Source organism: Trichechus manatus, unplaced genomic scaffold (assembly GCF_000243295.1).
Source record: "Trichechus manatus latirostris isolate Lorelei unplaced genomic scaffold, TriManLat1.0 scaffold00002, whole genome shotgun sequence".
NCBI classification, from domain to species: domain Eukaryota; kingdom Metazoa; phylum Chordata; class Mammalia; order Sirenia; family Trichechidae; genus Trichechus; species Trichechus manatus.
Window position 1 is genome coordinate 41,455,491 of NW_004443938.1, and position 14,604 is coordinate 41,470,094.

Consider the following 14,604-nt stretch of genomic DNA (forward strand, 5'->3'; position numbering starts at 1 on the left):
TGTTTTTTTTTTTGGTATGTATAACACCAAACACAGCAAACCCATGTGTTACAGAGTAGAACTGCTCCATAGTGTTTTCTTGGCTATAATTTTTATGCAGATCACCAGGCCTTTTCTTCTGTGGTACCAATGGGTGTATTCAAACCGCCAACCTTTAGGTTACCGGTCGCCATGAGTTGGAATAGACTCCATGGCAACTAACAACAACAACAAACACCAACGATCTAGAATTTTCTCAGGTAGTCCCAATTCAAAGTATTCTGCCTCCCACCCCCCACTCCCTAAATCTGGACTTTTAATGTCACATATCCTGATAATCCTTTCAGAAAATATCATTGCCTTAATATAGAGAAAGGCCAAGCCAATTTATCTTCTAATTAATTTAATGAATTATCTTTTTCACCTAAAGCAATTGATGCATTTCATCTAACAATTATGTTTGGATATTTGTCCTTAGAACGTTCTCAGCTCTTTTCAAACCTATGAAAACTGTGCCCTGACCTTCAAGAATGCTTCGAATGGCTTGTCTGTACAATGAAAATTTGACTACTAACTGCGCACACTGAGGTGACTCTTCACTTATTCTTTCATTATTCCTGCTAGGTTCGTGTATTGTGTTCCTACGCCTTCACGGAGCTGTGAATACCGACTACTGCAGAGTTAAGGGTTAGGAAACAAGACATGTATGAGCTGATGGGGCGTGGTGAAGACACGTGTCTAGGAAGGCTAGCTTCACCCATTAAAGAAGACAGCTGCCCTCCATGTCCTCCCCTTCTTTTTTGCACGCAGGCTAAGGCGTTCACCATGGGTATGGCAGGCCAAATGAAACACCTCCCCGCCAGTTTTGCTGCTACCCCGATTCCTTAGCTCAGACCGAGGGGGCGGGAGACGGATGCTGTCACTCAGCTCCGCGGGCCAATGGGGGAGAAGCGAGCCCCGCCTCCTTCCCTGGGCTGAGCTGCAGACATGCGCACTGGACTTCCCAGCGCCACCGCCCATCAGCTGAAAATTGTAGCTGGGTCTCTGGCCGGTGGGTGACCGTGGCTGGAGGAGGAGGAAGCAGAGGAGATCGGGGTAAGACGACTCCCGGGAGGGGGCCCCCTGGCCTGGTGTGCCGAAGCCGCGGTGCCTTTGCTGCGGTTTCCGTGCCTCCTTGTTTGTGAGCATTGTCAGGTGGCCGCCGCCCTGCGCTCTGCAGCGGCAGATCGCGAAGGGTAGGGCCCCGGCTCCGGGAGCGCCCGCTCCTGCCCACGCCCCCCTGCCCGGGGCGGCCCACATTCCTGGCGCGTGAGGCCGGGGCTGCGGGGAGGGCAGCGACGGCCCTGGCCGGTCCGGCCAGCCTGGCGCCCGCGGCTCTTCGCTGCATCCGGGCCGCCGCCCCTGGGCCTCGCGGGCCGAGGCGCACTGGCGGGTTGGGTGCGGAGCAGCGCGCCAGAGCCCCGGCATCAAGGGACAGTCTAGACCTACACTTGTGCCTCTTCGAAATGTATGGGCCTCTTCCTCTTTTTATCTCACGGATTTAATAAACACACATTAAAGTTCTTTTCCTGAATAGAGAGGAACTGAAAAATATATGGTTATAGTAACCGAACGATGTACGTTTATTCAAGAAGCTCGTTGTATTTGGTTTGTTATTTGGTTTGATGACATTGGTTGACACTTCAACTTTCTTTGACCTTAATACTTGTCTTTAGCTGATTTACACAAAGACCTTTAAAAATATATAAAATATCCCAGGACTCCCCCCACCACCCTTGTCTTCTAGGTTGCTTACTTTCTTTAAAATCACACACACACACACACACACTCCCACACACACACCCAGCCACCCACCCCAGAAAGAAAAAAGGACTTTGCCTTTCTGGTCAAATGCTATATTTTTTCTCTCAGATTTCTTACATTTGCTTGATTCATATATTTACATTAATTTTTGTTTGCTTCAGGTCATTGTGTCTTTTCTGTTTATATAAAACTTGCACAGAATCTGGAAGAAAAGCACGTAATTATGAAATGCTGTGCTGTTTAGTAATGTAGATAGACATTTCTTCGGCTCTGAGGGAGCCTGAGCTGCACCTGGGCAGACTGATAATAACAGTGTTAAACTGTGTCTTGTGACAGGTGGCTTTGCAGGCCACTTTTAGAAGTTTGCTTCCAACTTGTGACTAGTTAAGAATTACGCTCTAGTTTCAAAGTTTCTGTAGAAGTTAATGTGATACCATATTAAGTCATTAACGTCTGCATCATCTTTTTTTCTTCAGATGTTTTATTTCTGCTTTTCCCCATAACAAAGTCAACCCTGTAAATTCAAAATAAAGAGAAATGCCTTAGTTTTGGTTATGCTCCCAAACTTGAGCTGAGTGCCGGTGATTGAAAAATAAATCATAAAACACCTTCAGTAAGTCTGAGTAAAGTCTGCTGTGATTCCATTTAATATGACAGTGTATGGAAAGGTAAAAAATAATCCATGGTATTTTGAACTAAAACCGAAGAATATAATAGTTGAGTGATAGAGAAACTGAGCTAAAAGAATTTGGTGGAATTATCACCCTCAGATTCACTGAGGATCTATACCACCTTATTAGATCTTGTATATTTCTGTGATTATTACAAGTATTTCATTTATGTCCTAACTAGATTATAGGTCCTTTGAGGGAAAGGATCATATCTTATATTGTTTTTAGCCACAGTCGAGTCAGCTCCCAACTCATGGCAACCCCACGTACAATGAAATGAAACACTGCCCAGTCCTGCACCAGTGTTTAATATATAGGCACTTAATAATATATAGGTGCTTAGTAAATGCTAATTGGTTGATTCTCTAAAGAGAGAGAGGAGGAGATTTTAAAGAAAACAGTGAGAAGGCTCAGGCTAAACTTGCATGAGTTTTGAGGGTTAAGTGAAATACTACAGTACTATGCTTGACTTGGCAGGGTTCAGTGATTTTACTCTCTCTATGAGAGAGAAAGGGGCCTCAGATAGTTATGTGGTCGTGTGGTCCTGAAGCAGGTGAAGTTGTCATGGTCTTGTGTTAGTGCTGAACATGCAGGGGCAAGAGCAGATCATACTTTTCTTCTGTGTAGGGTGGAACAGCACTTGGTCCCTGGACGTGCATGATCTCATTTTGATCCTGGCTACAGGCCCAAATGCTAAGGGTCTTGCCCAAACTAGGGAGTCCAGTTGGCATAGAATTTCCACTGGCAGCTGAAAAGACAATTGATGAGTTCCTGTAGCCTCAAAGACATGTAGACACTGGAGAGTTAAGAGTATGACTTGGAGATGTGGATCCGAGGCTCATTAAGGGTATAACTTCTAATGGAGTCATGTGGGTAGAGGAGCCCCCCTAAGAGAGCACATGGAGTCAATCCCTGCGTGGCACAAATGGTACATAAATAAGAGAAAGGAACATTTCCTCATTCAGTGTGTTTATGTTGGCTGTAAGCCAGTTTTTCCAGATAATCTTGTTAATCGTGGAGAACAAGAAAGGAAGATATCGTTGAGCCAAGAGAAAATTGTCTTACATCCTGCCATTTAATGGATTAAAAAAAAAAAATCAAATTCACAGGCCTTTACCCCCAAAGGACTTATTATTGGTGTCCTATGGACAAAGTTGCATAGATGAGCTGAGAAAGAAATAGACTTAAAATCAGCAGGTGTGTGGACCTTACACTGTACACAAACATTAACTCAAAATGAATCATAGATTTAAATGCAAGAGCTAAAACTCATAGAATAAAGTATAGGAGTAAATCTTTGTGACCCTGGGCTAGGCAAAGACGTGTTAAATAACACCAAAAGCACAAGTAACAAAAGAAAAATATTGATAAATTGGACCTCATCAAAATTAAAAACTTTTTTGCGTCAATGGATAGAATCAAGAAAATTAAAAGACAACCCACAAAATGGGAGGAAATATTTGAAAATACCGTATCTGCTAAGGGACTTGTATCTAGAATATGTAAAGAACTCATACCGCTCAATGATGAAAAGACAGCCTACCTAAAAAATGTACACAGGATCGGAATAGACATTTCTCCAAAGAAGCATACAGATGGCCAAAAAGCACTTGAAAAGATGCTCAGCATCATTAGCCATCAAAGAAATGCAAATCAAAACCAAAACAGAATTCCATTTCATATCCGCCAGGACACGATGGAGCCCTGGTGGCACAGTTGTTAAGAGCTGTGGCTGCTAACCAAAAGGTCAGCTCTTTGAATCCACTAGCCACTCCTTGGAAACCCTATGGGACAGTTCTCCTATGTCCTATTGAGTCACTATGAGTTGGAATTGACTCGATGACAACGGCTTTGGTTTTTATTTTTTAGGATAACTATAATAAAAATAAATAACAGGTGTTGGCAAGGATGTAGAGAAATTGGAACTCTCATATTTCTGGTGGGAATGTAAAATGGTGCAGCTTTGGAAAACTGTCTGACAGTTCCTCAAAAGATTAAACTTAGAGTTACCCGTATGACCCAGCAATTCTTCTCCTAGGTTTATACCCAAGAGAAATGAGAACATGTTCCATTTGTGTATGTCTACATAAAAACTTGTACAGGAATGTTTATAGCAGCATTATTCATAATAACCAAAAAGTGCTATCAACCCAAATGTCTATCAACTGATGAATAGGTGAATTAAAATGTGATATATCATACAGTGGAAATTTATTTGGCAATAAAAAAGAATGAAGTAATGATGCATACTATAACATGGATGGACCTTGAAAACATGCTAAAATAAGGAAGCCAGTCACAAAAGATCACATATTGTATAATTGCATTTATGTGAAAAGTCCAGAATAGGAAAACCTATAAAGACATTAAGTAAATTAGTGGTTGCCTTGGGCCGGAGAGGCTTGAGGGAAGTGGAGAGTGACTGTAAATGGGTACAGGGTTTCTTTTTGACATGATGAAAATGTTCTGAAACTGGTTTTGGTAATGGTTGCTTTGTTTTTGTTAGGTACCCTTCAGTTAATTCCAACTCGTAGTGGCCAACAGGACAAAACACTGCCCAGTCCTGTGCCATCCTCACAATCGTTGCTATGTTTGAGCCCATTGTTGTAGCTACTGGGTCAGTCCATCTCGTTGAGGGTCTTCCTCTCTTTTGCTGATGCTCTCCTTTACCAAGCCTGATGTCCTTCTCCAAGAACTGGTCCCTCCTGATAACATGCCCAAATACGTGAGACGAAGTCTTGCCACCCTCACTTCTAAGGAGTATTCTGGCTGTACTGCTTCCAAGACAGATTTGTTCATTCTTCTGGCAGTCCATTGTATATTCAGTATTCTTAACCAGCACCATAATTCAAAGGCATCAATTCTTCTTTGGTCTTCCTTATTCATTGTCCAGCTTTTACATGCACATGAGGTGATTGAAAATACCATGGCTTGGGTCAGGTGCACCTTAGTCCTTAAGGTGACATCTTCGCTTTTTAACACTCTAAAAAGGTCTTTTGCAGCAGATTTGCCCAGTGCAATATGTCATGTGATTTCGTGACTGCTTGTTTCATGGACCTTGATTGTGAATCCAAGTAAATTGAAATCTTTGACAACTTCAATCTTTTCTCTGTGTATGATGTTGCACAACTCTAAATATATTTAAAAAACCATTGACTTATCCACTAAATGGATAAAGTGTCTAGTATGTGAACTATATCTCAACGAAGCTCTTATTTAAAAAAAAAAAAAAAGTACAGAACTTAGAGGTCCAATTGGTGCTTTGGAGGATGCTCAGGATGTTGTTGGTCTCATTGAATCCCTAGATCTGGTCTTATTCTGTCTGGGTCCCAGCTCTTCAGGTTTCTTGCTGGCCCAAGTCCAAGGCTACTTGGAACAAAATTTATTCTTGCTGCCTGCTGTAGCACTTCAGCTCTCTGAGTTGAGGTTTAAATTTACCCTTTTGTTAAATTGTTTGAGTCTACCTCCAGCATTTAGGGAGGCTGATGGGCCCAGAGTAGATAAACCGATAGTATGGAACAATGCAGAGTAATGGAAAGCATCTAAAAGCTTCCAGGACTTCAAAGGTGGCCAGGCACATTTCATTTTGCACCAGTTTCAGGCATGGAACCTGTACTGTTCCACCAGACTCAACAGTTCAGCTGTTGTACTTTTCCACCAGCAGCTTCCTTTTGAGAACAAAGACACGTGTATCTCATTGTGGCCTCTTCTCCTCTACCAGAAACCTACAGTGACATCTTACTGCAACATTCTAACTAAACCTGGTAACCAGTGCCGTCCCTTTTCTGTGACATTAGTTTTGTGTGGTAGCAAGGATGAGTAGCTTTGTAATCAGAATAATGAGATTGAATCCCACCACTGCCTTGTGCTTGTTGAGTTTTCTTGGGCCAGTTACTTCATCTTTATAAGCCACAGCTTGCTCGTCATTAAAACAAGGATAGCACTACCTACTTTAAGAGAAACATTGTGAAAATTAAAAGATAATCTGTGGAAAGTTTATCACTTCACGGATGTGCAGTGAGTGTTAGGTCATTCCCCTCTTTCGCTTTCTGTATTGTCTCACCCTTGTCTCAACAATGAATCATCTGGTCCAGGGTTAACAAGGGCCCTCACCTTCCTTTGGTAAATACCCCACTGCATTTGCCCTTTCCACATGTTCTGGGTCTATCCACTCCAGTCTTCATGTCTTTACCTTTGTTGTTCTCATACCAGCCATACACAAGTATGTCTATTGCATAATCCTTTCTAGACAATTTTTGCCTAGTACTTAACATGATACTGCTTTGTATTGTTTTTTGCTGTTTTACACTGTTAACTTTATCCTTTCTTCTAAATTACACACTTGATTTTAGCAGATACTTTATCTTTGTTTTTGTTTATTTTTATCTCTCAAGTACTTAGTTGAATGCTAAGCATGTAGCAAGCTCTTAGTAGAGAGTTGGCTTAGAAATTGACTGCCCTTGACTTTGCGGCATTCCAATGCATAGTCAGTGAAAAGATGGGTGCAGGGGTAGTTGAAATTCTTTGCTGTTCACAGTCTTGTATGCAGGGACCCCTTTTTGGGCCTTCTTTCCAAACCCTGAGTGGTGTAGTGTGGATCGAAGAAGAAAAGAACTTCATTTTACTTCCGTCCTCTAGCAGTATCGCAGCTTTGCTTCCTGTCCTAAGATGCTGGCCTCTGGAAGGGAAGAGCTGTTTGTTCTCTTTGCTCTGTTGGGAAGGTGTGATGAACATTTTATAGGACATCTTTCTCTTCTCGGTAGTTGGCTCTGCTATCTCAAATTCGACATTTTTTTTCCATTAATATTAGAGATCCATTAGTCACATGGGAAACCCTGGTGGCGTAGTGGTTAAGTGCTATGGCTGCTAACCAAAAGGTCAACAGTTTGAATCCACCAGGTGCTCCTTGGAAACTCTATGGGGCAGTTTGTCTCTGTCCTATAGGGTCGCTATGAGTTGGGGTCGACTCGACAGCAATCGGTTAGTCATATGTTTCTGAGCTCTTCCTGTGTGTGTTAAATTACATGTAATGACATTTCTAGGGATAGCCTAAAGTCTGTATTTGTTGAACAGATACGTAAATGCCTGTTCTGTGCCAGGAAGTGGCCTAAATGGTGGGAAAAGAAAGACCTTGCTTCATAGTTGCTTACAGTTTAGTTAAGGAGAAAATATATAAACAATTAAAATGATATACACAAAAGGGACCTAATAACTCTGCCTTAGAGAGATGAAGGAAATTTTCAAAGGGAATATGCAATTTGAACCTTATTTTAATTGCTAAACATGTTTAACATGAGTCTGTCCTTTGAAGACCAAGTTTTTCCCCTAGACATGAGAGTTTTGTTGTTTGGTGTGTACCTTTGCTAGATTTTCCTGTTAAATTAATGAAGTTTATACTTGTAACCTCTCAGATTGATAACGTGGAAAATATAAGCCAATAACTTTGAAAATACAGTTATGTGACTTTTATGTTGTTTAGGTGACTGCTTGGAAAACTATCTGGACAGCCCACCAACATCTGATGAAATTAGTGACTAAGCAAATCAGCCATGTCTTACACTCCAGGAATCGGTGGTGACCCCGCCCTTCTGGCCCAGCGCATCTCTTCCAACATCCAGAAGATCACACAGTGTTGTGAGTTGATTTTTAAATTGACTTAATTTGATTCTTAATTGAACTGAATTTGGTGGAGGTTCATATAGCATGCCAATGCCAGCACATGATATATTATTTCATTAATGAAATAAAGATCGGAAAGGATAGGCACTTAGATTTGCTTTAAAACCATTTGGTTCTAGATGAGATTAATGTGACTTGTTGATTAAATGCCATAGATTTGGAACTGCAGCACACTACCAAGACCTTAAAGGATATATAGTTATTAAAAATAAAGTCTGATTGGATATAGTTCAGGTTAATTTTGTAAAGGGCAAATACATGATACATTATTAAGGAGCAGGGAAGAACTGAAGGAGAAACTTTTTTTTTAATTGTACTTTAGATGAAGGTTTACAGAACAAATAGTTTCTCATTAAACAGTTAGTACACATATTGTTTTATGACAATGGTTAACAACCCCACGACATGTCAACACTTCTCAACCTTGGGTTCCCTATTACCAGCTTTTCTGTCCCCTCCTGCCTTCCAGTCCTTGTCCCTGGGCTGTTATGCACCATTAGTCTCGTTTTGTTTTATGGGGCTGTCTAATCTTTGGCTGACGGGTGAACCTTGGGAGTGACTTCATTACCGAGCTAAAAGGGTGTCCGGGGGCCATACTCTCGGTGTTTCTCCAGTCTCTGTCAGGCCAGTAAGTCTGGTCTTTTAGACTTAGAATTTTGTTCTACATTTTTCTCCAGCTCTGTCCGGGACCCTCTGTTGTGATCCCTGTCAGAGCAGTCAGTGGTGGTAGCCAGGCACCATCTTGTTTTACTGGACTCAGTCTGGTGGAGGCCATGGTAGTTGTCGTCTATTAGTCCTTTGGACTCGTCAGTCTTCCCTTGAGGAGAAACATTTTAACTATTGAAGCAGATATTATAAAAGATAACTACCTTTATTTAGCACAAATTACATTTGCTGCATCTGTCAGAGACAAAGTACCAGTAGAATGATCCAATGTGACATTTCTTATTTTGTTAGAAAATATTACTCTTAAATATATGTAAGGATAAAAAAGAAAAAAAAAAATCAGTGTAGCAGTTTTAGATTTTTTTGTTCCTAATCACAGCTAATCACACACCGTAGATTATTCTAATCAGCTTCCTCCCAGTGTTTGGTCCTTTGGGCATTACCTGAACTCTGAGAATATGTTAATACAGTTTCCTTCTTCAGTCTACTTCAGTCCTTATGATTACTTTCTTTACAGAAATGTGAGAACACACTGCTGAAATACAGGGTGGTTTCAAATGACCATATTATGTATATTCATCTAATCATTAACTTCCCAACAGTTATTACTCTACCTGGATGATTTAGATGTGATGTCAGTGATTTTTGGAGGGAAAAAGAGTTCAGTTAGAATACAGATAGCTCTAAAAAGTTGCCGCTGTGCACAACTGTATAAAATATCCCATATTCTTATTTGAGGTAATCTTGTTCTTTGGCTATTCTTAGAGGAGCAAGGCAGTGAATAGCATGAAGGTCTCATGTTGCCCACAGCTGGCATTGTGGGGATGGTACGTCATCAGGGATTGTTCCCGTTTGTCCCAGGGCACCAGCACTGGCTCCCCCTTGCTCTTGTGGCTTCAAATCTGTTCTGATGAGAGCAGCCAAAGAACCTCTACTTTTTATGGCTTCCTTGCTGGTGGCTAGACATGTCCCTGGTCTGCCTCAAGTGAATCTGGCTACCTGGGTGAAAATTAAGGGCGCCTATAATTTTAATTTACATGTGTAGAAAGTCAGGAACTTTATTCAAGAAAGGAGGCCAAGAGGTCTTCCTCCAGAAAGTAGGGCAGTTATCCCATGTTGGGAAGGGTCAACTGTATCAGGCATTCAAGGAAGAGAATGTCTTTTTTTCTTTTATTTTTTTAGTTGTTGTAGTCTATATGAAGTTTACATTTCTACTTAGTCTCCCATACAAAATTTTATACATACATTGTTATGTGACCCTAATTGCTCACCCCATTCTGCGACAGCACACTTCTCCTTTCCGTCCCTGATTCCCCATGTCCATTCAACCAGCTCCTAACCCTCTCTGCCTTCCTATCTCACCTCCGGACAGAAGCTGCCCCTTTGGTCTCTTGTATTTACTTGAGCTAAGAGGCACACTCCTCTTGGGTATCACTTTATGTCCCACAGTCCAGTCCAATCCTTGTCTGAAGAGTTGGCCTCGGAAATTGTTTTGTTCTGGGGTGACAGAGAGACCAGGAGCCATGCTTTCTGGGGCACCTCCAGTATTACTCAGACCATTAAGTCTGGTCTTCTTTCTAGAATTTGAGTTCTGCATCCCATCATTCTACTGATCCATCAGGGACCCTCTGTTGTGTTCCCTGCAGGACGTTCATTGGTGGTAGCCGCGCACCATCTAGTTCTTCTGGTCTCAGGCTGATGAAGTCTCTGGTTTATGTGGCCCATTCTGTCTCTTGGGCCAATACTTTCCTTGTGTCTTTGGTGTTCTTCGTTGTCCTTTACTCCAAGTGGCTGGGACCAATTGATGCATCTTAGATGGCCGCTTGCAAGCTTTTAAGACCCCAGACGCCACTCACCAAAGTAGGATGCAGAACATTTTCTTAATAAGCTTTGTTATGCCAGTTGACCTAGATGTCCCCTGAAAGCGTGGTCCCCAGACCCCTACCCCTGCTACTCTGTCTTTCAAAGTATTTGATTGTATTGAGGAAACTTCTTAGCTTTGGTTTAGTTCAGTTGTGCTGACTTCGCCTGTAGTCTGTTGTCCTTCCCTTTGCCTAACATGATTGGAAGAGGATGTCTTTAGTGGAGGGACATCTTCTTTGGAATGACTGTCCTGAGATTATAGAGATAGAAAGCGCTTGGTTGTATGAAACACATATGGATTGGAGATTGTGGATGAATATGAACTGGAAGGGGGTAAGGGTTAACTTAAATCAGGCCACACTCCCTGAGAAAGGGATCAGTTGATCCAATCAGATAAGAAGTGGTTAAATTGGATCAGAGTTGAATATTCATGGTGTAGTATGATAACTGAGTGTGAGACTACATTGTGATCCAGGGCAGTTGTGGAGTAGTGGAAGGATGGTGATAAGACCCATAACTGTCCATATGAAGAGCTGTTAAGAAGACTGGGACTACTCAGCCAAGAGAAGGTGCAATCACCTTCTGTAGATACTTGAATCACTGTCATGTGTGAAACAGAAGAAATATGTTCTGCATGAACGTAAAAGCAGTTGCTGTCGAATCAGTTCCAACTCATGGTGACCCCGTGTGTGTCAGAGTAGAACTGTGCTCCATAGGGTTTTCAGTAGCTGATTTTTTAGAAATAGAACACCAGGCCTTTCTTCTGAAGTACCTCTGGGTGAACTCAAATCTCCAGCGTTTTTGCTAGCAGCTGAGTGCATTAACCATTTGCACCACACAGGGACTCCAAATAGTTGCCATCAAGTTGATTCCAACTCACGGTGACCCAACGTGTGTCAGAGTAGAACAGCGCTCTGTAGGGTTTTCAGTAGCTAATTTTTCAGAAGTAGATCACCAGGCCCTTTCTTCCAAGTTGCCTCTGGGCAAACTCGAATCACCAACCTTTTGGTTGGCAGCCAGGTGCTTAACTATTTGCACTACCAACATAAAGGCCTCCACAAATCAATAAAAGCTACAAGGCATCAGACTTCACCTTGAAAAGGAACGGCTTTTGAATAACTCAAGTTGTTGAGGGATGGAATTGCCTGCTTTGGGAAGAGAGAGTTCGCTATTACTAAAAGTGGCTGGCATAGGATGATCAGATACTTCTCAGGTCTATTATTAAGAGTTTCAAGCATTGGCGTAATGGTTCTGACTTTTAATTTTGAGATCTGTCTTGATTTATTCAAACAAACAATTTACTGGAGCCCCATTGACGCAGTGGTTAAGAGCTTGGCTGCTAACCAGAATGTTGGCAGTTTGAATTCACCAGCTTCTCCTTGGAAACACTATGGGGCCGTTCTGCTCTGCCCCGTAGGGTCGCTATGAGTTGGAATCAACCTGATGGCATTACGTTCAGATTTTTTTTTTTTGGTACTTTTTGCTAGGTACTGTTCTAGACTTTGGGAATACAACAGTAAGCAAGATCCATAAGGCCCTGCTCTTATGTAGTCTACAGTGTAGTAAGAAGAAACAGTAAGCACAACTAATAAACAACCTGATTTCCTGTGAAGAAAATAAAATGGGGGTGATGTGAGAGCGAATTACTCTGGGGGAGCCTGCCTTAGCTCCTGAATGAGGATGAGAAAGTTCTGCTGGTGGGAAGATACAGGGACAGAGCATTTCAGATGGGAGAATAACTAGTATTAAAAATCTTAAACCTGTGTAGAGCTTAGGGTGTTCAGAAAATTGGAAAAAGAAAAAGAAAAAAGCCTGTGTACCTAGAACACAGCACCTGAGAGAAGGAGTGTCAGGAGATGAGATTAGAACGGAGACCAAGGTGGGCCACATAGGGACTTTTGGGCCCTGTGGAGAGTTTGGATTCAGTTTTAAGAGGCAGTGGGAACCCACTGGAAGGTTTTAAGCTGGGGAGAGGCACAATCAGATTTGCATTTTGAAAAGATTACTGTGGCTGCTGCTTGGAGAATAGACTTTGGGGGAATAGGAGAAGCAGGAGGGGGACACATAGGTGAGAGACGATGTTGGCTAATCACACACCGTGGATTCTTCTAGTCAGCTTTCTCCCAGTGGTTGGTCCTTTGGGCATTACCTGAGCTCTGAGAGTGTGTTAATACAGTTTCCTTGTTCTGTCTACTTCCTTATGGCTGCTTTCTTTTCAGGAATGTGTGAACACACTGCTGAAATACAGGGTGGTTTCAAATGACCATACTGTGTATATTTATCTAATCATTAACTTTCCAACAGTTATTACTCTACGTGGGTGATTTAAATGTGATGTCAGTGATTTTTGGCGGGAAAAGTAGCTCAGTTACAATACAGATGGCTCTATAAAGGATCCACTGTGCCCACCTGTGTGAAATATCCCATATTCTGATTTGGAGTAATTCTTGTTTTCTTTGGCTATTCTTGGAGGAGCAAGGCAGTAAATAGCATTGAGGTCTTATGTTGCCCACAGCTGGCAGCAGCAGAATTGGAGACATGTGATGGATGTATTTCAAGGTGTAGTCAGCAGGCCTTGCTGATGAATGTAGGTAGGTTGGGAGAAAAAGAGAGGAGTCAAGGATGGCACCATGCTTTTTGCTTTGAGCAGCCAGGTGGACAGTGGTGAGCATGTACTGAGATAGGGAGGACCAAGGTTCAGGAAAAGTGGGGGAAGAATTTTGTTTTGGCCAAGTAAGTTTTGAGATGCCTTTTAGACATGTAAGTGGAGATGTCAAATATCTAGTTTGGATATGTACATTTGGATTTCAGGGTGTCATCAGAGTATAAATGGTATTTAAAACCACAGCCCTAAAATAATCACAAAAGAATGAGTGGAGTTAAGAGAGCTGAGGCATTGAAAATATAGTTGTTGGGAGAGACAGGGAGAAACCAGCACAGAAAGTCTGAGAAGGAGTGAACAGTGACATAAGAAGAAAAATCAGGATATGGTAGATTTCCAGAAATCAAAAAAAAGTGTTTCAAAAATAAATAAGGCATCATCTTTGTCTGATGCTGCTGAAAGTCTGAGTAAGAGAGAAGCAGAGAATCAGATTCAGCAAATTGGAGATCACTAATAACTTTGAAAACAGTATACATGCTTCAGGTATAAGGAGGAAGGATCTATTCCTTCCATCCCAGAATCTTACTCACATCTGCTTATGTTATTGACCAGAACTAAGGTGTAGGCATTAAAAAAATATGGCTATACCTAGCTGCTAAGAAGGCTAAAAGCACTGCAGTGTGCTCACAGAAATTGGGATTTGCTTCATTTGAGAGAGAAGGGAAGAATTGATATTTGGTTGTCAGTTAGCAGATTCTGCCAAGGAAGTAGAAAGAAGGGTAAAGAAAGCATTATATTTTTTCACCACAAAAGAGAGCTACTATAGCATTGGTATTCTAGTGGATATGATCCAGAAGAAAGGGAGAAATTAGAAAGCAACAAAGTGAAGGTGTAAATGCAAATGAAATGTTTTTGAAAGTAAGAGGGTTTGGGGAATGGAGCACTAAGTGAGTGGTTCATTTTTGATAGGAACAAAGGCAGTTCATTCACTCTACAGGGCCGAGTGTGGTGTGGATGCTAAGTGTGGTGGGAGAAGATGGGCGAGTCTCTGTCTAAGTGGGTCTGTTTTTGAATTAAATATGAGGCCAAGTCATCTGATGGAGAATGGACAGGAGGGCTGTTGGAAGTTTGTGGAGAGAAGAAAAAGTTGACTACTTGTAGCTTTGATAATTGAGATAATCAACATGCCCAGGAAGTGGAGAAGGATTGTTGACAGGTTAAGTACTCATTTGAGATTTGGGGTTATGAATTGAATGAAACCAGTCAGCACTGTGTATTTCTTCCAGTTCTGAGATTCAGTGTCTAGATGAAGTGAAGTTAAGATTTAGATAGGGTAACTTA

The 14,604-nt window shown here is 41.7% G+C and overlaps 1 protein-coding gene across 1 annotated transcript in view; it reads left to right on the plus strand.

The window, feature by feature from the left end:
* Positions 1–887: 887 nt before the first annotated feature.
* Positions 888–14,604, plus strand: part of STX7 (syntaxin 7) — a 39,766-nt gene continuing 26,049 nt past the window's right edge. Inside the window, exons 1-2 of the mRNA XM_004368917.2 lie at positions 888–1,074; positions 7,933–8,087. Of these exons, the coding sequence (XP_004368974.1) occupies positions 8,003–8,087 (85 nt within the window). The 5' untranslated portion in view covers positions 888–1,074; positions 7,933–8,002. The remainder of the gene's footprint in view (positions 1,075–7,932; positions 8,088–14,604) is intronic.